General features: G+C 36.9%; 1 protein-coding gene across 1 annotated transcript in view; it reads right to left on the bottom strand.

The window, feature by feature from the left end:
- The window catches only part of TMEM131 (transmembrane protein 131), a 205406-nt gene that overhangs the window by 33167 nt on the left and 147420 nt on the right, over positions 1-24819 (bottom strand). The window contains exons 14-31 of the mRNA XM_069494183.1: positions 24622-24775; positions 24345-24515; positions 23200-23310; positions 22975-23109; positions 21726-21830; positions 20345-20431; positions 16512-16664; positions 16330-16405; positions 16029-16146; positions 13885-14023; positions 13658-13767; positions 13128-13194; positions 8698-8849; positions 8186-8328; positions 7560-7746; positions 6366-6551; positions 5403-5561; positions 4405-5003 (exon numbers count right to left, since the gene is read on the bottom strand). Of these exons, the coding sequence (XP_069350284.1) occupies positions 4405-5003; positions 5403-5561; positions 6366-6551; positions 7560-7746; positions 8186-8328; positions 8698-8849; positions 13128-13194; positions 13658-13767; positions 13885-14023; positions 16029-16146; positions 16330-16405; positions 16512-16664; positions 20345-20431; positions 21726-21830; positions 22975-23109; positions 23200-23310; positions 24345-24515; positions 24622-24775 (2852 nt within the window). The remainder of the gene's footprint in view (positions 1-4404; positions 5004-5402; positions 5562-6365; positions 6552-7559; positions 7747-8185; positions 8329-8697; positions 8850-13127; positions 13195-13657; positions 13768-13884; positions 14024-16028; positions 16147-16329; positions 16406-16511; positions 16665-20344; positions 20432-21725; positions 21831-22974; positions 23110-23199; positions 23311-24344; positions 24516-24621; positions 24776-24819) is intronic.

The following is a 24819-nucleotide window of genomic DNA, read 5'->3' as shown; positions in this document are numbered from 1 at the left end:
CTTAGCAGAGCAGATGCCCTGCTTTTGGAGGGAGGGGAGTTAGGGTGGATTTTGTCTGTCTGTTCCCATGGCAGGGAGCTGGGAAGGTGCAGGGGTGACTGATCAGGTCTGTTCACCCAGAACCCCCTACATTTGGGACAGCTGCATCCATACTATATTCCTATACACTTTGCCTGGCCCCACCACCGTAGCCTGCAGATCTCCCCAGCCTTCACAAGGAGCCTGGTGTCACACTCATGGACTTCCTCTCACTCTCGACTTCCTATCATCTGGACCCCAGGCTTTATACAGATTGACAGTCTCTTATCTGTAACTCTGAAATCCGAAAAACTCAATGCATTTTTCCCCTAACTCATTTAGAAACAAAACTTAACATGACTAAAGTTTTTTCGTGGCACAACCTAAGCTCAACTGATGTGAGGCTAGTTTAGTTGTTTTATGAATCGTATGGTAGGTGCACTGCATATCTTTCCAGAATTCTGAATTCCCAAACACACGTGGCACCCAGAATGCTATGTGAGGGACTGTGGACCTCACTTCTTGCTCTGTGGCCTAGCTATTGCCAACAAGCTTTACTCCTGTTACTGTCACGCTTCCTTTTCAGATGTTGGTCTCCTATCATTCTTTGTTCCTACCATGTTCTCCCTGTTTGTGAGGTTCCTCCTGGCAAAAGGTCCTCCTCCAGCCTGCTAATTCCACACAGTCTAGCACAACCAACACTCTCTTGCCAGCACCCCCATGACATTCTCATTCCTGTGTCTTTTTGCTGTCCCGGTCCTGCAGAGCTCTGACGCTGTCTTAATCCAGCTACCCAGCCTTCGCCCTTGGGCTGCAGAATACAATGGAGAAAAGCAACACAAAGGTGAGGCAGTGCCATAGTGACCCTCAGCTGGGTCCTCAATGTTGTCTTGTCTCATGTTTCACTGACTCCCAGTCTACAACATTTTCAGCTATTCCTAAATAGCTGAAAATTTGACTATTCCAAACTCGATCTATTTTCTATTTCTACCCTACCACTTCCCCTTTTGGTCTTAGCAGACGACTGTTAATTTCATTTGGAGTAAAAACTCGCCTAAACCCACATGCTGCCTTTTTATCTCTACCAACTCACTCGAATCCACATACCTATGGAATAAGTGTCCCTTCTTTTATAATCTACTAAACTGGGCCTCATCCCACTCCATCTCCTTGGATACTTGGTTTTACCAATTATTTTCATTTTCATTTTCTTCTCTCCCTTTTTTTTTTTTGTAGGAAGAAGCATGGTATAGGAGTCAGAATCACAAAGACCTGGGCTTGACTCCCATATCTGCCCAACATAAGCTTTCTAAGACTCAGTTTCCTCACTGGAAAAACGGGAACAGCAATACCAATCAATCACCAGGGAGCATGAGACATCGCAGCTGTGTCTGGAACGTTAGTAAGTGTGGACCCACACCACTGCTCTTGGCTCTACTGGCTTTTTGACCTTGGCCCATTGACATTTTCAAATACCATGTTCCCATCTGTTATTCCTTTTTTCATTAAAAATATTACCATATGATATATGCATAATTTTTACTTGTTAAAAATTAAATAACATGGAAAATACAGGTTAAAAAGTAAATGCCTCCAAGTAATTAGTGGCCACTGTTAACAGTCCAATGTGTAACTTACTCTCCAAGCCACAGTGACCTGGTCTCTAGTCCTACTGCTTCACAGAAACTGTCCTTGCCAAGGTCACAAATAATGTTCTACCTGGTAGCCTCCATAGATCACTGTTCTGCCTGTGCTTCATCTAGCCTCACCAGGATATGTTAACTACACCTTCTACTTGCCTTCTGTCATGCTGTCTGCTGGCCGCCTTCTTGCTGGCCTTGCCCTCAGGATTTTCTCTTTAGTCCTTTGCTTGTCCCATTTCTCTCCTTCAAGACCAAGTTCCAAGCAGATACTCCTGCTGGGATGTTCCACAGCCACCTTCAACTCAGCAGGCTAAAGATGGTATGTACCATTTCATGCCCTAATAATAATCACAGCAGCAGCTCCACCTTATGATGTAGGCAGTAACTATTTGTTTCACTTTAAAGATAACAAGTGGAGGATCAGAGGAATAATTTTCTCCAAAGTCACACAGCAAGTGGCAGAGCCAGGATTTGATCTGCACCTGCCTGATGGTAAAGCCTGGTCTCATGACACCACACCTCTCTGCCTCTCCCTACCCTTGATAAAGCCACCCATCAGACTGCCAAAGCCAGAAATGAGAAAGACTACAGATGCCACCATTTCTCTGGTTAATGCAGATACTGAAAACCAACTGTACTAGGCTCAGAGCTTTCTTGGGTTTTAACCCTCAATCCAGCAACGGCCTCTGTGTAGTCCACAGGGTTTAAGTGTTACAGGCAAGAAAAAGCAGAGAAGTACAGAATCTAATAATTATCCAGCTACATGAGTCCCTGCTCAGGGCAACCATGAACAGGGGGCATTTCTGGGCACCACTTTTCACCAAGAACAGTAACTGGAGGGATAACTAGAGAATGGCTGGATGGCATGCAAATCATCCAACCAGAGAAGGTAAGATCCAGGGAGATCATCATATCATTTGAACAGAGGTTATTATAAACAGCCTCCAAAAGCCAGAAATTACATAAGCTTATTATAAGCAAGAATTTTTGTTTGAGATATCGGGGGGAAAAAAAAGAACGAGCTGCTTCTAAAAAAAAGAGAATGTTCATATTTAATGTAAACCCGGTGATTTTCTGCAGGAGTGTAGGGGTAAGCTTTTGAGAGATCGTAAAGATTCTGCCCAGCTGAAAGCCTATAGTTTCAGGACATACTACTATTTTGAAACCTGAGATCAATACACATCTTTTAAAGTTCATTTTAAAGACTGATTTCCTATATGTATACTATACTTCAATAAAAACATTTACTGAAGAAAAAAACAGATTCTGGCTCCTTCCTTCTGTCCAAACAGCAATGGTGGAAAGGATAACAAATAGAGTGGCCGGTCACGTGAAGCTTGTAATCATGTCTCCTTGTGGGCTCAAGTCACTAACAATGGGTTACCATAGGGATATGAGACTTAAATAGCCTTGGAATAATGTATATTGTTAATGCATGGCTGACACAAGGGAGAAAGGAAGATGCAAAGAAGTTCAGGCTATAAAGGGATAAAACTGAAATACAACTAGAGGCCATTTATTGTTTTTCACATTTCGATTTTGGAAGTTAGGAATTAGCTACCTATTTATGTGTGGTATGCAGACTTCGAGGAAGTCTTTTAGTAATGCCCATCCCTCTGGTATTTATGCCTTCATTGAATTTCCTCTCCTGAAGTGTGGGCTGGACCACACTTGTAATGAGCAAAATACTACAAAGTTGATGGGATCACAGATTATATCATAAAAAACAGTGAATTCCATCCTGCTAGCTTGCCTCCTTCTTGCCCTCTTGTTTGCTTGTTCTGGTGGAAACAACTGCTCTGTTGTGAACTGCCCCATGGAGAGGAACCATGACAGACCTCTGGCCACAGCCAGCAAGGAACTGGGGCCCTGAGTCCAACAGTCCGTGAGGAAGTGAATCCTGTCATCAACCACCTGTGTGAACTTGGAGGCAGGTCCACCCTCATTTGAACCTTACGATGACTTCAGCCCGACCAACACCTTGACTACAATCTTGGGAGAGCCAGAGGACCCAGCTAAGCTGCATCCATATCCCTCACCCACAAAAACTGTAAGAAAGCAAATATTGTTTTAAGCCACTAGGTTTGGGGTAATCTGTCACTCAGAAATAGATAACTAATGCAGTAAGTAGAACTCTAAAGCAGGGTTGGCAAACTTTTTTTGGTAAAGGGTTGGATATAAAACACTTTCAGCTTTGTGGGCCATGTTGCCTTGGTCGAAACTACTGAACTCTGTCATTACTGCATGAAAGCAGCCATTGACAATATGTAAACATGTGAGCATGGCTGTGTTCAAATAAAACTTTATATAAAACAGGTGGTGATCTGGCCTGCTGGCTGTAGTTTGCCAACCCCTGCTCTAAAGTACAGGTTGTGCAGAAATCCTGATTTTAAGTTAAAAGGCAGATGATCTCCATTTTACCATTGTGTTAAAAAAAAAAAAAAAAAAAGCTCAACCTATCACAATAACCACAGGCAGTTGAAAAGGAAAATAGTAGATGTCCAACAAATTTCTGATTTTGGTAAGCAATCTAAGAAATACAAATGTAGCTTTTATGACAAATAGATACCTCTATTTGCTTTTTGATGGAAAAGTTGAAGTCCCACAGTGGAAATAAATTTGAGCCAGAGGACCCTATTAAGCTGTCTAGTTTATCACAACTATAATCACAATAGCCCCTTACACCTGCACTGGCCTTTCCCTTATGTGTCATGTTTTCCCCACAGAGGGAATAGATGATTACCTTTGCTTTTTGACAATGGCGATGGAGGCTGCTCTGTAAACACTTCTAGGGGAGGGGAGTCATGGTGGTCGAAGTCTTTGTCCATGGCTTCTATGAGACTGGTGATGTCTGAGTCCTCTGAGCTGTGCCTTGTGCTGCTGGCACGTTCTGGGTGGGCAGGGTGTGCAAGGGGGGCGGGAGACAGCCTTTCGGGCTGTGGCTCCTGGTGCTGAGGCACTGATGGTGGTGGTGGGGGCTGAGAGTGCTGCTCCAACGGGCTGTGGATATGGTGCTGGCTGCTGTGCTGGTTCTGTTTTGCTCCTTTGGACTTCCTGCTTGCAGCATGACCTTGGGTCACTGTATTTGAATCTAAGACAAGGGGGTTGGTTTTATTAGCAGACTGTGAAGAAGCTGCTTGTGCAGAAGTCCTGCTAGAGGTACTTGAACTGTTTTTGGTTCTGACGTTTTCCACGTCAGCTGAGTTTCTGCTGCTGTGACTGCTGTGTGGGTGGACTGCTGGGCCACACTGCTTATGATTCCCTGCACCAGGGCGGGATGATGAGCCGCCTGCTCCACAGAACCCCCTACTGTGACTGGGGTCGCAGCTGAGTGTATTCAAGCTGAAAAAAGGATGAACCTGAATCAGTAAATAGCAACCTAAAATCTAGTATTAAAAAATTTTATTTCTTCAGTACAGCCGTCATAAATATAAACTACTCTGGGGAAAAAACAGCAAGAAGTAGGGATAATTTCCACAACTCTCTAAGGTCTGTTCTATCTAAAAATTTATGAATCAAGTCAGTGTTCTAACTAAGAATATTTTAACCCTCACCAATATAATAAAAACACAGTATCTGGTATAAGCTCTAAGTAACTGAGATACAGGGTATTAAGTAATCTTAATTAAGATTTTTTTCTTCTGAGCATAGATGAAAAGCAGCAGCAGCTTATTTTTATTTGTAATTATATCAGCCAAATCTATGTATACTAGAGAATTTATTGCCAGCATGGGGACATACTTTCCTTCAGATGAAATACCAACGATTCTCCTGAGATCAAATGGCCTTCCCACATCAAAGGGCGGGTTTGAGGCCTCAAACGATAGTCGCCTTCGGAATGGCTCCCAAATTCCTTGGGCTTCCAGATAGGCTGTTCCAATTACCAAAAGAAAGAGTGCACTGCAGGGGTACAGGAGTTGGAGAATCAGGACTCATTTGTTAGTGCAAGAGTAACAAAATTTGATATTAAAGGCAGAATGTCTTGGTGAAGTACAATATGATGTATTATAAAAAAACAAAGATGTCTATGACAATTTTTAATGGACAAGACAGAAATCAAAGCATTATAGACAGAACTTTGTATACCAATTTTTATAGAATGTTATCTTACATGGAGGCTTTATATGCAGGAAATAATTATTTGTACCAGAAAAGACACCTGGAGGGTAATTTTTCTTTTACTAAGAAGAATTTTAATTTCAACTCTCCAAGTCTTTTCCCTTAAAGGATGTGTAACGTAAATATGAATTAATTTAGAGGTGAGATTATCTGAGTCTCAAAACACATAAAGAAATAAATTAAAAAAAGATAAAGATGCTGAGGATTTAAAAAGTATTTCTTCATCAGTTTCATGCTGCCTGGGTACTATTCAGAAGGGTATACTATTATGTTAAGTAAATCATATATGCTCAAATCAAGTAAGTTTAGCTGATAAATTATGAGTGTATTTTTATTTAAGAAATTAACATGTTCTTAATTTGCGTAACACATTTCAAAGGTAAAAAAGACTTTGTTCATTGTATATGCCACCCAAGAAAGGTTCAGTTCTGTTTCCACAAGTATGTAAGCTTGATGAAGGCAGAGAGTTCTGTTTTGTTTGTTGGCATATCCCAGCACTTAGAACAGTGACTGGCACACGGTGGGTGCTCAGTAACAGTGCCAAATGATGAATGAGTAACAAACCTCAAAACAAGACACAAGTACCTCATTATTCCTGAGATGATGATGTACAGAGCCAGTTCCCAGTTGGGTCTGGGGAGAGCTTCTGCACAGGTTGCTAACATGTGGTATGGAAGGGATGCATTCAATATAAATACAAATTCAGAGCCACTGGTTGTGATAAACTTCAGTTCGCGAATAACTCTAGAAGCTGTAAAATCAGGAGTAAACCTAAAACAGAATGATGGTAGTAAGACTAAGTTTTAAAAATATACCACAAGCAGTTTAAACATAATACCAGCCCTATAAGCTTTTGAAATATAACACAGAATTTGAGTTTGATACTTTTATTCAATTTCTTCATTTTAAGATGAAGAAAGTATTGTCCCATGGTTAATAACAGGAACAACTGTATTCTGTGAATAATTAGAGAAATTACATTAAAAAAGAACACTATCAGCTTCCCATAATTAATTCAGAAAGCAGTCTGAGCCTTCTTCCCTTCCTTTCCCCTTTCTCCTTTATCTAAATCCATATTCTCCTCCCAGGCTGCATTCCCAATAATGCCTTAAGAAAACCCAACATCCTAGTCCTAGTGATCCTGTCGTCATCTCCTACAGTATTACTTATTGCCACAATTATTTTATTTTTTGTTAAACTTGAGGAAAGGTGTCCTCTTCCTGATTGCAGCTTTCAGAGTCAAGCATTATGCCTTGTATGCAGTAATGTAGCTACTTATTAAGTAAATATCCATTAAGGATCATAAAATTACTATTTGATTAAGGGACAGAAATTAAATTTTACTACATAAACTTTATAACATAAATTATCAATTAATTGTTAGAATATGCTGTTAAGTGTTACTGATACAGGCATTAAAATGTTATCTTCTGACTAAAATATTAAACAATCTTATCCTGAAAACATGGACAAACTGTACATGTATGATACATTAATATGACTCTGTTGCTGAGGCACTGTGAATTTTATAACAACACGCTATGTTTTAACACAACCTTGAAAATAATTTTGAAATTGGTTTCTAATATTATCTGATCTACTTTGGAGATAGAGGAAGTTTTACAACTTTGAAAACTTAGATATGAAGATTAAGGCAAAGATTAAGTGGAAAAAAAATCAAATGAATGCATTTGTGGAGAAAGACCTTTTTTGGGTAAATATGAAAATATATCTTCACATAGTTCAGTGATTCAGTATACCTTAAAGGAAAATACTTACAATATAATTATGTCTCTAGAGGCATTGGCACTTAGTGCAAACTCTTGACAATTAACAACTTTAAAGCCATATCCCTCACATGAGTATCCACTAATTTCAATGGTGTCTATGTGGATTTGAAGTTGTCCTGTATTCTCTACTTTAAACGTTCTTTTCAATGTGAAATTTGGTTCTCTTAGTTTTAAACCTAAAGGAAAAAAAATCAGGAGTAAGGGTAATTCTTGTCATCATATGCTCCCAGTCCAAATGATAAGTACATTACTCATGAGCTACTGTAGGCCGGAGAGTATAAACCATCCTCACACATCAAAGAGATCAGCTACTCCTCAGATTTCATCAGGAAGTAATCCACTCTGATATGTCATTTTAGATGGCTTAAGTTTTATTATGCTTTACTTTACATACTTAATCAGCTAAGGTATACCATGAGTATTGGTACTTTAAATCTTTTAGGATCCAAATCAAACAATCTTGAAAGCAAAGTGTGGTATTTTCTTAAAATCCTAAGCATTCATCACTGATGTACATGTGTGCATATATAGAAATACTGTTCCTGTTTTTGGAATTATTTACTATAGAAAGCAAATGCTGAAGTTTGTGTCCTTGGAACTGTTAGGAATACTCACTATCTGTACAATCTTTTAACAATGCTTCCGTGATTTTAAAGCGTAAGGAACTTCCTGGACCTGGAAGCTTGCCTGCCACCCTCAAGTTCTCGGTTGTTCCTTGTCCTTGGAGCATCACAGCATCCATCACAGTCAGGTTATTTCTATGCAAGAACAAGAATTATAGATTTTTTTCCCCCCATTAAATTTGCACAATCTTTTGATCTAAAATTTCTACTGTCATTTTGCAAAGCACCACATAGAAACTGATACAGTGAATTTAAAAGTGAAATTTATACTTTAAGAATTTAAAAATACACAAAGAAGAACAAGAGTTTTAAGAGTCATATTACTCATTCTTTTGAGCTATAAATTTAATAACAAAGGTAGGTTTTATCAGGGGTGGGTATGGGTTCATGTTTTGGAATACCCTATTTCATAACTTAGATATGTAAATTCATCTTGAAACAAATCAAGTGAGGGTTTCTACATAAGTACTAAAAATCAACCTACATCTGTATCACAGAACCTACCTGACTATGATTAGTGAAGAAACAGTTCTGTTGTAAACTGGAGTAAACTTTACTTTGACAGATTTCTTTTCTCCAGGTTTTAAAATTAAGTTTAAAATTAAATGTCGAGAGGGGCCCTCTGTAAATCCCGTTGAACTCTGCATCGGATGAGCCTGGAATTATTGGTAAACAAATAGGAATCATGAACATATTCTCTGGAAACATGTTTTTTCCTTTATTCCATCTAGAGCCCAGTATGGTTTCTCAAATTGATTAAATATGTAAATGATTTTATCCTTCATGATTTAGATACCAGTTAGCTGGCAAGCAGAGGTGGGTAACCAGCGATGAGACTTCATGTGCTGCATTAAGCCCATGGTAGCTTTGTTCCTAGGTCACCAAAGTCCTCATGCTTGTACTAGGCATTTGTTTTTGTAAATAGATTTTTTGTTTTTAATCTTTTTTTATTCTGAAATATAACACACATAGAGAAAAGGACACAAACCTAAGATGAACAGCTCAATGTTTCAGTACGAAGCAAACACTTGAGTAAACACACCAGCACCCCAGGCCCTGCTGACTTGCCCTGTCACTGCTGTCCCACTCCTCCTCGGAAGGGAGCCAGCTGAAGGGTCTTCAGGTCGCAGCATACTTTTATTTGTAAAAATATTTCCAATTCATATCAATCTCTCCTTGAATTTTACTTTGAAAGTTACACACATAATTACTGTTTCATAAACACTTGAGTTAAAGTTTAAAGCATAGCTTAGTTTAATATTCAAAATATGACTTTTTGATCACCAGTTACAAGTAAGGTTAAATAACATTTGCTTTAAAAAAACAAACAAACAAAAAAACCACAGTTGACATATAAGGATATACTGTTCTGACTTTTAAGCAACATTAACTATAAACTTTTTTGAGGGAAGGGTTGACAATACTTGGCTATAAATGTCCACGGCAATTTATGGCTCTGCTAACATGATTTGACATACATTAACTTATAGTTAATAGACTTTATGAAGCACACTACTTCTTCATTCTTGTCTCGGAGATACATATAGTCATCCCTTGGTATATGCCAGGGATTGGTTCCCGGACCCCTGAGTATACCCAAATCTGAGCATACTCAAGTCCCACAGTTGGCCCTCTGGAACCCACCTACACAAAAAGTAAGCCTATATGTAGTGTTGCATCCTGCAAACTGTATTTTCCATTTGCGTTTGGCTGAAAAAAATCCACACATAAGTCGATCCACTAAGTCCAAACCTGCATTGTTCAAGGGTCAGCTGTGTATTTTTTCTGCAACTAACATTTCTTTCTGTCAAAGTCTAGTAGGACAATAGAATATTCGAATTGCTCCAAAATGGTTGGTGAATAAGTTCCCTTTTAAATAAACTATTCTGAATAATTGACAGACACAAAGATGTACTATCTATATAGTCCCAACAAACACTAGATAATTTAAACTCTGATGACTTGGGAAACACTTTGGGATGTTGTGATGCTTCCAGGACATCATTAAGGGCTTTAATATAGTGGTGGTTCTCAAAGAGTGACCTATGAACCCCTGGAAATCCCAGAAATCCATTCAGGGTATCCACAATGTCAAAACTATCTTCATAATAATACTGACAGACATTATTTGCCTTTCTCACTGTGTTAGTATCTGCACTGATGGTCAACAAAAGCTAGGGAGGGTAAAACTGCTGACCCCTTACCATCAATCAAGGCAGTGGTATCAAACTTCCCTGGTAGCCATTGTATTCTTTACCGCTATGCATTTGTAGTTGGAAAAAAAAAAACTGTCCTGATGAAGCAGTAATAAATATTAATTTTATAAAATCTCAACCCTGGAACACAAGCACACATCTTTTTAATATTCTGTGTGACACAACAAGAAGTATGAATAAAGCACTCCTACAGCATATTAAAGTACTATGTTGTTTTGAAAAGCTATTCCCAAGATGCAAGCCGAATTAGGTGCATTTCTCATGGAATGCCATTTATGTCTGAAGGAATGACTGTCAGTCAGTCTATGGTTACTCAGACCTGGGCATCTGGCAGACATTTTCACAAAAATAATGGGTCTGTCCCCTTAGGAAAACAACTGAATTATTTGTTTCCAATGTTAAAATTCAAGCTTTTGAGCAAAATTTGTAATTTTAGATAACTTATATTCATCCTCATGAGCTTCAAAGCTTCCTAATACTTAAAGAATTTTCTGATGACATTGGTGGTTATATTGATGAATATGATTTTTTGGATATTGTATAATGAATTGTGGCAACATTTGTAAGGTCTGCATATCTCAGTGAACCACTATTTCCAAATGACTGATGTATAGTTTTATAAAGAAAAAGGCAACTAAGATACTCCTTTTTTCCAATTACATGTCTGCATCAGTTTATAGTTTCATCCTATACTTTAGCCAAAACAATGTATCATGAAAGACTGAATGCAGAAACAGATGAGAATCTACTTGCCTATTAAGTCAGAGAACCATTAAAGAGATTTGCAAATATGTATAATAATCCACTCTTCTTGAAAATAAATGTTTTTTAACAGTATAGCTAATTTTTATTACTTTATGTTATCTATGTTAAATGAAATAGGTTTATTATTATTTTAGATGAATTAAATCAATATTTTAAAGATCTCTCCGTTTTAATTTCTAACATGGTAAAATATTAATACACGTAACCTATACAAACAAGAAACCTCTCTGGAGTCTTTAATAATTTTAAGATTGTAAGAGAGTTCTGAGACCAAGTATTTTGAAACCATAGTTCTAGAGCATTATGGAGAAATGGGATAGAATTTATCCTACGCTTATTCTAGGACCTGCTCCAGAATTTCTTATTTAGAATAAATTTATGAGGTCTAGAGTACTCTTATTTATTTTCCTATCTCTCACAGTGCTCAGTTCAGTGTTTTACATCTTACAAATACCATTAATACTTGTCAATAAAATAAAAAAGGTAAATACTGGTTCATTTACTTCTTAAATTTATTTTCTCCCTTATAAAATGAGAGTAAAAGGAAGTTGTGGTTACTGAGCTTTCTAGATAATTCCAATTTTTGTTACATTGGCATTTTATGAATGGGAAAAACAAAACACAAAAAGATTCTAACAGAAAGGCATGAGACTTGAATACATGTCTAAATTTTAGTCTTGTGTTCTAGCCATTACTTGACAGGAAAAGATACAACACTGTACAATTACTTTCTTTCTTTCTTTTTTTTTTTTTTTTTTTTTGAGACAGAGTCTCACTCTGTTGCCCAGGCTAGAGTGCCATGGCATCAGCCTAGCTCACAGCAACCTCAAACTCCTGGGCTCAAGCAATCCTCCTGCCTCAGCCTCCTGAGTAGCTGGGACTACAGGCATGCGCCACCATGCCCGGCTAATTTTTTCTGTATTTTTCTATATTTTTAGTCGTCCATACAATTTCTTTCTACTTTTAGAAGAGATAGGGTCTCACTCTTGCTCAGGCTGGTCTCGAACTCCTGAACTCAAACGATCCGCCCGCCTCGGCCTCCCAGAGTGCTAGGATTATAGGCATGAGCCACCGCACCCGGCCTGAAAATTACTTTCTTATACAAGCTTGACTTAAAGATAGATTTATAAAAACTATTCTAATAAAGGTTTGGCTAATGTAATGCCTTATAGTTTAAAACACGAACCTATGGGAAATAATACAGTATGTCAAGACAAAGTTTGATACGGCTAACAGCAACTCCTAATGAGCAATGACCATGTGGATGATGGTTAAGGGTCTTGGTATCTGAGAGAACCAGATCTGAATTTGGCCTTGGGCAGAAAACGACGTGGTGGCCAAGGGATTTGGGCCAGTATGCAGGGGGCCTTGGCTCCAAGTGCTGACTTCCTCACTAACACATGCCCTCACATTAAGGCCTTATATAATAGAGAATAGTTTCGTTCCTAGAACAAACCAGTTTATATATTGGTATAATAATCCAAGATTATCTACTAAGTGAAAACTATGGGTACTACTGTGCTAAGTATGAATACAGCCAGTCATGGGTCTAGCATTCATGGACAGCTTACAATTTAATTAGAAAGTATCCAGAAAAAAATTTAAATGACTGAGCTCAATATTTAGATGCTTAATGAAAATAAATTATGTATTAGTATATACTTCATCTATATATTTCTCAGAATTTCTGGTAGCTATTATTATAAACCTTCATGGCTTAATGTTTTAATACCCACAAACAGGAATCTTCTACTAAATGTGCCTCACCTTGATCTAAATCCCACCTACTCTTCCTGGTTTCTTCGCCTCTAAAATAATTACCGGACTGCTCCGGCTTCTTCTGCAACTTACCCTTCAGCCAAATTTAAGAGCAGCCAACAGTTTTCTTTCACACTTGCACTGATAATATTACAGAATTATTTTTTCAAAATAGCATGAAGTTTGAATACTTACACTGTTTCTGAAGACTTGGAATTCTAGTGTTCTCAAATCTATTTTTGCCACTTTACTCAAGTTAAACCTAAAATAAAAAATGTACACATATTTATTCATAAACAGCACCATCATTAAAGGAGTTATGAAGTAATTATCAAGTTTGTGCTTTATTTTGAAATTATCTTTTGGCAGATTTTGAGAACACTGTTACCGGATTAATAGCCTTCAAAAAATTAAAGGCTACAACTTCTAATTAATATTTTGCGTACTTTTTTAAACTAAAATATTTGAAAGGTTTCATCTGCTTTCTCTTTACAAATATTTTAGAACGGAGTTCCAAATCTCCTTTCTTGCTTTAAATTGAAAACTTTTCTAGATGCTTAACATAATATCAACCTCTTTCCCCCAAATCTTTCAACTTTAATTATACATCCAGAATTTCTCTAAGTCAAATCTGTTACTGTATGAGCTGCAATAAAGTTTTAAATGTGTAAAATAATAATTCAGTACTACATAGAAACATTTTAATTATCTAAAGCAATGCTTACCTTGATACTAACTTATCTACAAAGAGTGAAGGGTTGGAATATAAAGCCAGAGGAATAAACTGAATATAGACAGGAACATCTGCAGGATTTTCTAAAATGATCTCTTCTTCCTTAAACAAAGTAACAAAACATTAAATGAAAGATTTCTATAGTTAGAACTAAGAGCAAATACTTCATAACCCTCTTGTGTATTTCTAAAAAAAACTAATGTCACTTTCAATACTTACTGAAGAGCAGTTTGTATTAGTAAGTGGAAATTTCACATGCCGCGGTGAGCTAAGTATGGAAGGCCAGGAGAGTTCCGCAGTGATTTTTGATATTATATTTTTTTGAAGGTCTGTATTTACTTCAAATATAGCGTTCAATCTAGAAAAACAATTTGTGAGTCACTGTATCAAAAGGAAATATTTGAGTTTTTCTGAATGTAAGAAATTTTATTAGGCTTATGTACTTAAGGAATTTTATTCTGGCCCTGAAAAAACATATGTTTATTCATTCTAATATTTTATATGTTTTTAATACTACATGAAGATATATTTATTTTGGGCCAAAGCTACCAAAATATCTATCACTGATCCCTGCATTGTTTTTGTACTGAACATGGCAAGGATGGAATATCTTGGGAATAGTACCAATAACATTAATGCAATCCTATGTAAATTTTGAAGAACCTTTTAAAGTATAAATTAAATAAGAAAAGCTGGACTACATTAGATAACATACTTGGAAAAGGCAGGCATATACAGATAACATGATGTTATGGGGATCCTAAAGGATCTGACATGCTAGAGGAAAGATCTAGACACCAATAGCAAGGTGCCAAAAATATTTTCAGTAGAACTAATGAGAAGGCAGTGCATTGCCTGGCATATGGCTTTTACCCCTCAACATAAAAACAAAACAAAATTTTCACATGCAATGAAGACATCAGGTTTTTGTGCAGATAGATGTAAAATTTCAGCAATATTCAGGACCTTATTTTAATAGTTTCCTACTTGTAAGTGTTTATAGGCCAGTTGTTTAGAACTCAGAACACACTGCCCAAGGAAATAATATTATAAATGGGGCTAAGATTTCTGGGACTAAAGACTAAAGCCTATTTTAACCCCTAACACTACCGTTGTAGTGTTATGATACTCTAATATTGGTAAGAGTACAGGTTTTATAGACTAGTAGCAGAAATTCTCTGTAACACACTACATTGATAAGGGAACACAAAGGCAGGAGCAGGGAGATATATTCACTGTGTATCCAGGACATGGTGGCGCAGGGAAGACAGGGAGCCCTGGTCTTAGCAGTGGGGTGCTGGGTACACAGAGAGAAAGGCAGGCATTTTGTGGGTGGGAGGTGAAGAGATTCCCTGGCAGCTAAGTCTAGGGCAGCACTACACGTTATTTATTTATAATTGGACATTAAAATTTGGAGCTGGCTTATTTTACATAATGTCCGCTGTGGAAATACAGGATATGAAGAAGAGTTTATCTTAGTGTTTTCTTAGCAAGTCCATTAGGAGAAGTCTCTTTGGTACTCATTTTGACTATTTTAAAGTAAAAGTTTAACTTTCTTTTGCCTTAACAAAACAGTTCAGATAAACAAACCCCTGGATTCAATTGTTAAGAGTACTATAAAATTCTCAAACCATTAAGCAGGAATATCTTGATGCTGACAAATATATTCCAAATGAGCCAACTGAGAAGAGCAGTTTCAACAGTTGTCATACTTATCATTATTCTAGTAAAATTCTCTTCTGAAGTACACAAAAATGCAAGATTTCTGTAATACCAAAGGAATACATTTGCTTTTGAATCTAGGTGCAGTACTGATTTGTCATTAGCAGCACATCTCCTACCTGCCAAAGACACACTGTGGAGCCTGTCTGAACTGGGATCTACACGCCCCCTAAAAGCTTAGCACTAGGAAAGGGAGGAGGTAGTCCTTCTTATGATGAGCAAATAGACACTGGGGCTTCTACCTAGTGTCTAGGTGGGAGTAAACCTAGAAAATGTTTTCCTTGCCTTTAACAGAGGTCAGTGGTAGGTAAAAACTCTTTCATTTGCAAATGGCTGTGCCTAAGGTGAACACTGTAGTCATCCTATATAAAGACAACTTCAAATAGTTTCTTGGGTTTTAAGGAAGTATCTAAAGCACTGGAGAAAAGAGAAAAATGACAGTGTGTATATTTCTGAGCAATATACAATAAAAATATCAATTTAAGATGGCTCAATAATAACTTTCTGAAGATTAGGCATATTTTCTTAGCTATACAGTAAAATAACCTAACATAAAAATAACATTTAGGAAGTAATATCAACTGAGATGTTTCAAACTCATAAAGATGGCTAAAATACTTAAATAAAGCCAAATTACTCACCTATGACCTGAATTTTCCTTTATTCCCATCCATCCTTTGAACAGGCTTTGATGCAAATCCCAGTCAGCATCCCACATATCTTCCTGCATGGCTACACCAGGCTGCATTTTGGGTTCAGCTAAAACAAGGAAAAGTATAACATATTCAGCCCAACATCTATATATACCCACTTGTCAATCTTCCTTCAAACGATTTCTATAGTACCAAGAGACAGGGATGGACTTTAAAAGTGGCAGCCCTTTGTTAAAAGAATATTTTGGGGGGGAGTGAAAGCATGAGCGAGAACAGCAAGATAACTTACATTTGGATAGGAAAGGCAAGCCAACATAGCAATGATCCCCACACTGCAGTCCAGGATCAAAATAAATGTTTGCAATCTATAAAGAGGCACAGGAGAACCATGAATCCCAAATCCACAGAAGGTCACAGTAACAAAATATTAACCGATGGGAATTCTCAAATATATTAATAACATTTTCAAACCTTTGATTTTTTCCCTGGCTCCAAGTCTTCCTTATTGCCCCGTAATCGTTTATAGTAAAATCGCACATCTTCTGACAAAGATCGTATTTGTTGTATCTTTACCTTCTGTGAGAAGGAATTCATAATATTTAAACTTTGATGAACTATTTTCCCCTGAAGGAAGAAAATAAAAAACAAAAAAACAAACTCATGGTCAAATTTTCTTCAGATCACACACTTTAGAGTTCCTAAGTATATTTCTGGGAAACCAAAGTCCAAACGCCATTTTAGAATTTTCATCCATTGATAATCTCTACATTTGTACTTAAGAGCAGGAACCCCCCCCCCCCACAAAAACAACGAAACTTTATTTTGTTGTTATGGCATGTTACAGAAAAATCAGGAGGACAAATCTTTGCAATATTTTGAAAATGAATTGAAGTAAAAATGTTTAGTTTCATGTTAAAACACTGATGATGTCAACAAAGATACAGCAGAGACAGTTTCAATAAAGGGAATGGTCAAGGTTTGTTTATACCAAGGAAAGGATGCCCTGAAATAAATGAGTTCTAAAATCTAATGGCAAACAAGACAAAATCACATTTTTTTTCCTTAAAATAAAGTCTTTTTCATTAGAAAAGTATCATTTGTACTCAAGAAAAATTAGGTATTTTTAAAAATATGGGTTATCAAGTATCTTAGTAAAACAGCATAGATTACATTGTTAAATAACCAATGACTGCTCTTACCAGCTGCAACCTTCTCCCTATGATACGGTACCAAATTTTAAATAAAAAATTAAATAATTTAAATAATCCTCACATTACAATCTTTTACTTTAATTAATACACAGAATTTTACCTTTTTGTATACATGACTCCTATACATTTGAAGAGGTCTCTAAAATGATTAAACTCACTTTTCTAATATTTGGTATTAAAAGATAATAGAAGTTAAGATAATATACAGGAAAAAGAGCTGAATGATGGTGACGCTGAGACCAATACTCCTCACTTACAGCCTAGAGAGAATAAAACACTAGACAGAGAAGAAGGTGACTCTGCTGTGGGGATGGATAGAACATGAGAACAGCAGAGTCTTCTGGCAGTCACCTGGACTTGACAGGCCTGTGGTAACTACTTCCCTTGTGTCTTGTCTTTGCAGGAGTGTGGTGGGGATCAAAAGGGCTATGAGATACAAAATTTCCTTCAACAATTCTATTCAAATGTTAAGTGTTAAACTACAAGCTATGTGAAATGTTTATTCTGAAGTATTGTTTCTATCAGTCAGCTCTAGTATTTCCCATCTGGTAAAGAGATTGCATAGAATTTGTAATACAGGGTTAATTTGTAATTTCAAGCAAACATCTGGTTCTGTGAGACATCTAAAGATATTTGAAAGCTTAATCTGAAGCTGTTCAAAACCAACACTGCTATAGTTTGGTTTGTCCCCTCCCAGCCTCATGTTGAAATCTGATCCCCAATGTTAGAGCTGGGGCCTTATGGGAGGTGGCTGGGTCATGGGGGGCAGATCCCTTATGATGACTCCTGGTAGTGAGTGAATTCTTTCTCTGTTCCCATGACAGCAGGTTGTTAAAAATAGCCTGGCACCTCCCCCACCCCTTGCTTCCTCTCCCACAGTATGTTTCACCAAGAATGAAGCAGTCTGAGGACCTCACCAGATGCAGATGCCTGTGCTGTGCTTCTTGTACAGCAGAACCATAAGCCAAATACACCTTTTTTTCTTTATAAATTATACAGCCTCAAGTATTCCTTTATAGCAACACAAAGGGACTAAGACAAACACTTTGTTTTTATACAGATGCTTTCTCATTTATTTTATCCATGGGTGGGTAAGCCCTGTGTCATCTGCTGCCTTCTGAACTGAGCTATTCCCTTCCAGGATTTATGCAGAGATTAAGGAGATCATTGATTGAGAAGGTAACTGAAGGAAGAACAAGGCTCTTTTGGATAAATAATGAAGTCAAGAGTTCAGTACAAAGTGGAATGACAGGAAGATGAAGATTTAATTAAGACTCAAACTTAAATGTGGTGAACCTAGTAATTAAAAATTTATATTTTTAAGGAGCTAAATTTTGAATTTGGTATTATTGTACAGGCTGAGTATTCCTTATCCAAAATGCTTAGGACCAGAAGTGTTTTAGATTTTGGATTTTTTTTTTGATTTTGGAATATTTGCATATACATAATGAGGTATCTTGGAGATAGAACTCAAGTCTAAACACAAAATTCACTTAATGTTTCATATATACCTTATATACATAGCCTGAAGGTAATTTTATACAATATTTAAAATAATTTTGTGCATGAAACAAAGGTTTGACTGCAACCTGTCACATGAGGTCAGGTGTGGAATTTTCCACTAGTGGTGTCATGCTGGTGCTCAGAATTCCAATTCTGGAGCATTTTGGATTTCAGATTTTGGTTAGGGATGCTCAACCTATATATAGTATTAAGATTTTGCAATGTGTTGTTTCTCCTAATTCACTGTATCACCCATCACAGGATAAGAGACCACTTCTACATTTGGCCAGTACTTCCTGAACTGATTGCACCATCTTCCTGCAAAAAGCAGCACCTTATCCTGGTTTTTCCATTTCTTTTCTCCTTGTTTTCCAGGGTCAAACTCTAAGCCATATTTCTGACTCCTCTATCTACCCTCCTCCTCCCCATAGTTGCTTCAGTTTGTATGATCTCTTTAGGATATTTAAGCATAGTTTAAATGATTCATCTGAAATCTCTCTTGCCTTTGTTCCCTCTTCATCATTTGTTCCTGCATCCATCCATTATCTATTAAGTGTGTGCTATTGGGAATAAAAGATCCCTTATCCCTTTCCTACAGGATGGCAGAGTCTCATTGGAGAGGTCAACTTATAAGGAAATATAGCACACTGTGAGGCTTGCTATAAGAGGTAATTTCAAAGTGTTCAAAGATCACACATAAAACAACTGATATTGTTTATAAGAGTCAAGAAATCTTCAGAGAGGTGACTTTGACAATGGAATTGAATCTTGAAAGATGTGTATGAGTTCTTTGAAGGGAGGAGAGGGGGAAGGGTATTCAAAGCAGAGAAACAACAAAGCCTTGAAGGTATGAAAGGACTTTATTGCCTCTGCCACAGTCCTGAGCTCAAACCTTTCCCCTTGACTTTTCATGTGGACTTTGGCCAGAGTCTCTGGGTTGGCCTCCAGGTGTTCTATTGTTCCTTCCACATGCATCCTACATTGCCTTCTGCCAGAGAGCAAGTCTTTAAAGTTCAGCTTTGATGATACCAAGTTTCAGCTAGAAAACTTCAGATTCCCGTGTACTTAAACACCTTTAATTTTTTTTTTCATGCTATCACATATCATTCCATCTTCTCTCTTCAAATTTCCCTCCATTCTTGCTAAACTGGAAAACTCACTACTGCTTAAACCCACCTACTGCCTCTGCATCTTTGTTGAGGTTGTTCCCTGGCCCTGAATATATATCTTTACCACCACTTATCTTTCACTGCCAGAAGAAATCTTAAGCTGGCTCACATGGCACCTCCATCAGTAAGATTAAAGCACTTTATATTTACCCCCTTAGGTCAATTTCAACATTCTGCTTTACATCTATGAATCATGCATGGGTCCATTTCCCTTTCTAGACAGAAAGCTTTTTGAGGGAAGGAACTCTATCTAAAGTAGACTCTAAATGGACTCTATCTTCAAAAGAAACTGGTATAAAGTCTTACTTTATAATAAATGATTAATACAGAATCACAGACTTTACTGTTAAATTCTAGGAACACAGAAGCAAAGGCAAAGGAAAAAGTTAGTAAGCAAAAATCTGTAAATTAATTGTCTTACTGGAAAGGAAGGTGGAAGAACCATATGCTTAGGGAAGCATGTCAGTGAACCCACCGCAATCACAGCTTTCACAGGAATTGTTAGGATCTGTGGAGTGAAGAAGTAGACCATAATAAAATAAGCGTTTAAGTCTTAGATTGATCTTGACAATAACTGCATTATATTTTGGAGTTAATCTCATTTTGGGACTTATACTGACAATAAACTCAAAACCAACATCAAAATCACACACATGTATTGTTTAATCTGCTCAATGTACTCCATAAAATGTAATGAAATACAATAAATTTCCATATATTTCTCAGTGATTCACTGAAAACATGGTAAATGAGACTAAACAATGGAGAAGGAATGAAGACAGACTGTTCAACATATAAGTATTTTGTAGATTGTTAATATAAAAAGGAAAGTCAAATTGTACTCCTAAAACAATGTATGAAAAGTCCAGCATTTTCTACAGTTGCATAGCTCTGTTTTTTATTATCTAGAAATAGAGATCAATCTAATTTAAAAAACTGCATTGAACATTCCAGAGTCAGAATCCCAACTCACACTCCGTTAGTAACTCACAAAGATACTTCTCTAGAATATTTTCTCTTATCATTTTTATTCATATTAACAAAAATTTGTCTTAATTTGGAAATGTACTTATTTCTATCATGAGTGATAAGCATGAATTCCTCACTTTTGGAGGCAATCTGACATACTCCCAACAAATGATTTATTGTTAAATGGCCAATTCTGTTTATCTTGCAATTAGAGTTCTTTCATGTGGGGGTTTTGTGTGCTGAAAACACGTTGGAGGATAAGGGTCGAAACTTGTTGAATTTAGCAGTGCTTGACTTCCCAAAGAACTTTAAAATATAAAATTAAAAATATTTAGATTCGGCAGAAATATATCCATTCAAAATCTTACTGAAGGCAACATAAACACCACAAAGAGTCTTTGGAAAACTTAATGATCTTTTGGTCCTTTTACTTGGAATGACTCCTGATTTTCTCCTCCTTTTTGGATACGCTACACAGGAGGCTCTTTAGGATTGCAGGAAGAATCAGAGGTATCTAACTCAGGAAGTTCAGTCAAGCTCTGTGCAATGCTATCACCATCTGTAAGCAGGTTTCTAACAGAGCAATTCTAAATATGCTAATGGCATTTTTCTGAAGTTGCTTTTTTAGTTAGGAGGTTTGGGCGTCATCAGAAAACTATGGGCTAATGAACATCAATCTTCTATAAATTATTCTCAAAAGCTCAGTTTTTAAGGTATGAAACTGGTAAACAGTAACTTTATGAGTAAACTTAGTTCTCTGTTCTCATAAAAATAAGAAAGGACAGACTTATTCAGAAAAACCCTATTGACATGAATCCCCCTAAAGTCCTTACCTCGTAGTCTGTTGTGATCTGTATGGCTCCGTCATGAATCCCTTCTAGTTTTTTTGCAGTAAGTTTGACTCTGAACACTGCAAAATAGCCTGAAGCTAATATTACCTGTATAGAGTAAAAATGATATCATTCATCAGTCTTATGAGTTGAAGTTTCCTATTAAAATGGAATGAAGGCTATAGTGATAAAATGACTTCCAAATCCTAACATATACCAGTATGATACTAAATTGCCATATCATCATATACAAATATCTTAAAATAATGTCCATCCCTCGATGTTTATCTTCTACATTTATTCCATGGGCCACCAAGAAAGCTGGCTCCAGAAGGAGCAGTCAGATTCCCAGCTACAAGCTGGGTAGGAGTATGGACCTCTTGCCAGTAAAGCTCCTCACTCACCACCCATGGACCTAGATGACCAAAGGGGATGAGGGCTGGAGTGGAGGGACACAGCCTTCCACCAACTCTACAGCCACACTGGGGGCACAAGTACATACATATCTGGTTCTGCTTCAAGTTCTGAATGTAACTCTGTAATGTTAATATTCATGTCTTCAGAACAGCCTAGATTGGGTATAACAAAACACCAAACCTATGGCATTCCATGAAAGCATATTTTGTCAACAATCTCTGTGCATAAGGACACTTGCTTTTCCTTTTGTAAAACTTGCCCTAAGAAATTCCATCCTAACCTGCAGATGAGATATGTGAAGCTCCTTCTTGCAGGTGATTTTACTAATTATTTTCTCAGTAGGTATGAACTACAAGTTCCCTTTTCAGTATTGGTGAGGGTTGAGACTGATATATTTTTCCCTTGTTTAGTGCTTTCTTATGACCAACTGTACATGTTTATAAGACAGAGTAAAAGTATGTGGGCAGATTCACACAGGGATTGAAAAATGTTTATTTTATTGATACTCTCTTCTAATCAGCATAGAAAAGTGGCTGGGAATATTACTGTATGACTGAAAACACCTTCTACCAATGTTAAGGGCTATCTCTTTTTCCCAGGAAACTCAGCGAACACAAGGTTTGTACCCATGCGAATTTCCCCTGTAGTGACACTTGTGTTACAAAAAGGAGGAGGCTGAAGTAGATTACCTGTAAGGTCCTTTTAATAGCAAATAACCGATGCTATTACGAATCACATAAAAATATCAGTTGAGGTATACAACATAGCAATGGTCTTTTAGTTGCAGTTTAGACATCCATCTCAGTTTAAGGAAATGATAAGAAAGTTTACTTACTGATGACTGGTCTGATAAAGAGGATTTTTCGAACTCTGGAAGGCTTGAAATTATTGTAGTTCTATTGCCTTTTTCCATAGCTACCAGTTCTATTGATAAACCATCTCCTATGATATGCCAACTTTTTATAGCCAACTTAAAAAAGAGAAAGATACAAAAGTGACTATCACAACACAAGCATAAAATCCTTAAATGTGATTTAGAATAAAAACAGATTTTTTTTACCTCAATTGGATTGCTGTTTATAATTGCAAATAAAATATTACTTGCTTCTGTAGCACTCAGTACTCCAAAATCTATGAAACGTTCTTCTATTTTGGGGGGCAACACAAAATACTGGAAAGATATAAAAGAACTGGATTGAACATAAAATCACATTTATGTGACACAGTGTTATCAAGAGAAATAGCTATAATTAAGATATATTAAAGTTTCTATGTTTTAAGTATATATACACACACACACACACACACACATATATACAATATAGTTGAGAACTCTGTATGATAAATTTTGAGTAACTGAAATGAAAATAGCCATGGCCTCTACGAAGCAGCTATTTCTCCTCTGAAGGCACATGAAAGAAGCAGGAAGCTATAGTACTAGGAGAGGTTAAGTGGAGCCCTAGGGGACTGGGCAAAGTCTGTGGTCTCGGTAAGCATCATGCATGATTACAAATAGTAATAATTTAAACAGAGTAACTGAAGGAGGGAGATAATACTGAAAGTCCCTCCCACTCTAAAATTCTAACTGATGCTGACTTTTTAAGAGGGCTACATTTCTATGTGTTCTACCTTTCTTTTTATCTTTCCTAACATTTTTATCTCTTACATAAGATTCTTTCATTGGGCGCTCTCTGGACAGCTTTGTTTGGATTTTTTTCCTGGCTTATTTTCTGTACCAGGAAGACCTTGATTCTTTCCTTCTGGGTTGTATTTATTAGATTACTCTTCCAACTGTGTCTTCACCATTTTATTATCTTCTTTACTATCTGGTTCTTTTCTTCATCCTGGTATTTCCTGGTTTTAGTCATCTCTTCACCCTCCTTGTACTATTTTTTCCTGCCTATTATTTTTCTTTTTAAGATTTCCCATTATTATAACAGTTTAAAAGCAAAACCAAGAGAAAGCAGAATGTGGAGAAGATCTTAGTGGAGACTGTAACCAGAGGAGTCAACCATATCACGAGGAAAGACAGCTGCTGGGAAAGGTGAAAACCAGTTATCTTGAAAGTACTGACTTTCAAGGCCAGAATTAGATCAACTTGTAGAGCACAGATAATGAGAGTGTGCAACACAATTGTCTAATAATATCTGAAAACACGGAAAGTCGGTAGGGAGTTTAAATTTTAGAGGTAGATAACATACTTACATCTAAAAAGCCTGTGTATACCCGCACAGGTAAATGAAATTTAGAAGCATTGGTAATAAGTAAAATGTTGTTATCTATGTGCATAGATGATGTGGAAGGCATAAAAAACAGGGTAAAAATGTATCCTGATTCATTAGGAAGAATTAAGACTGGTTTGCTGAAGTTGTGAACCTAGGAAATGATGGGAGAGAGAGGGAAAAAAAAAAAAAACCAGTATGTCAGCATCATCTAGTTGATAGACCAGTAAAATTAAAAGTATGAGAGTTCCTGGACATACTTTAAACATTGTTTTGGCTTCTTCTGGTAGCAACACATCGTGAATGAGGATCGCAAAACTGAAAGTGTTAGTAAGGTAAATTGGCCTTTCCACAGGATCAGCAGGACTGTCTCGGATGTGAAATAATGTTGCAGCGTGATCAAATCCCAAATAACTATTAAAAAAAAAACAAAAAAACAAAAAAAATCATTTTTATTT

The sequence above is a fragment of the Eulemur rufifrons genome, chromosome 19 (assembly GCF_041146395.1).
Source record: "Eulemur rufifrons isolate Redbay chromosome 19, OSU_ERuf_1, whole genome shotgun sequence".
In the NCBI taxonomy this organism is placed as follows: Eukaryota; Metazoa; Chordata; class Mammalia; order Primates; family Lemuridae; genus Eulemur; species Eulemur rufifrons.
The sequence above is the reverse complement of the archived record's forward strand: the minus strand, read 5'-3'. Positions and strand labels throughout refer to the sequence as shown.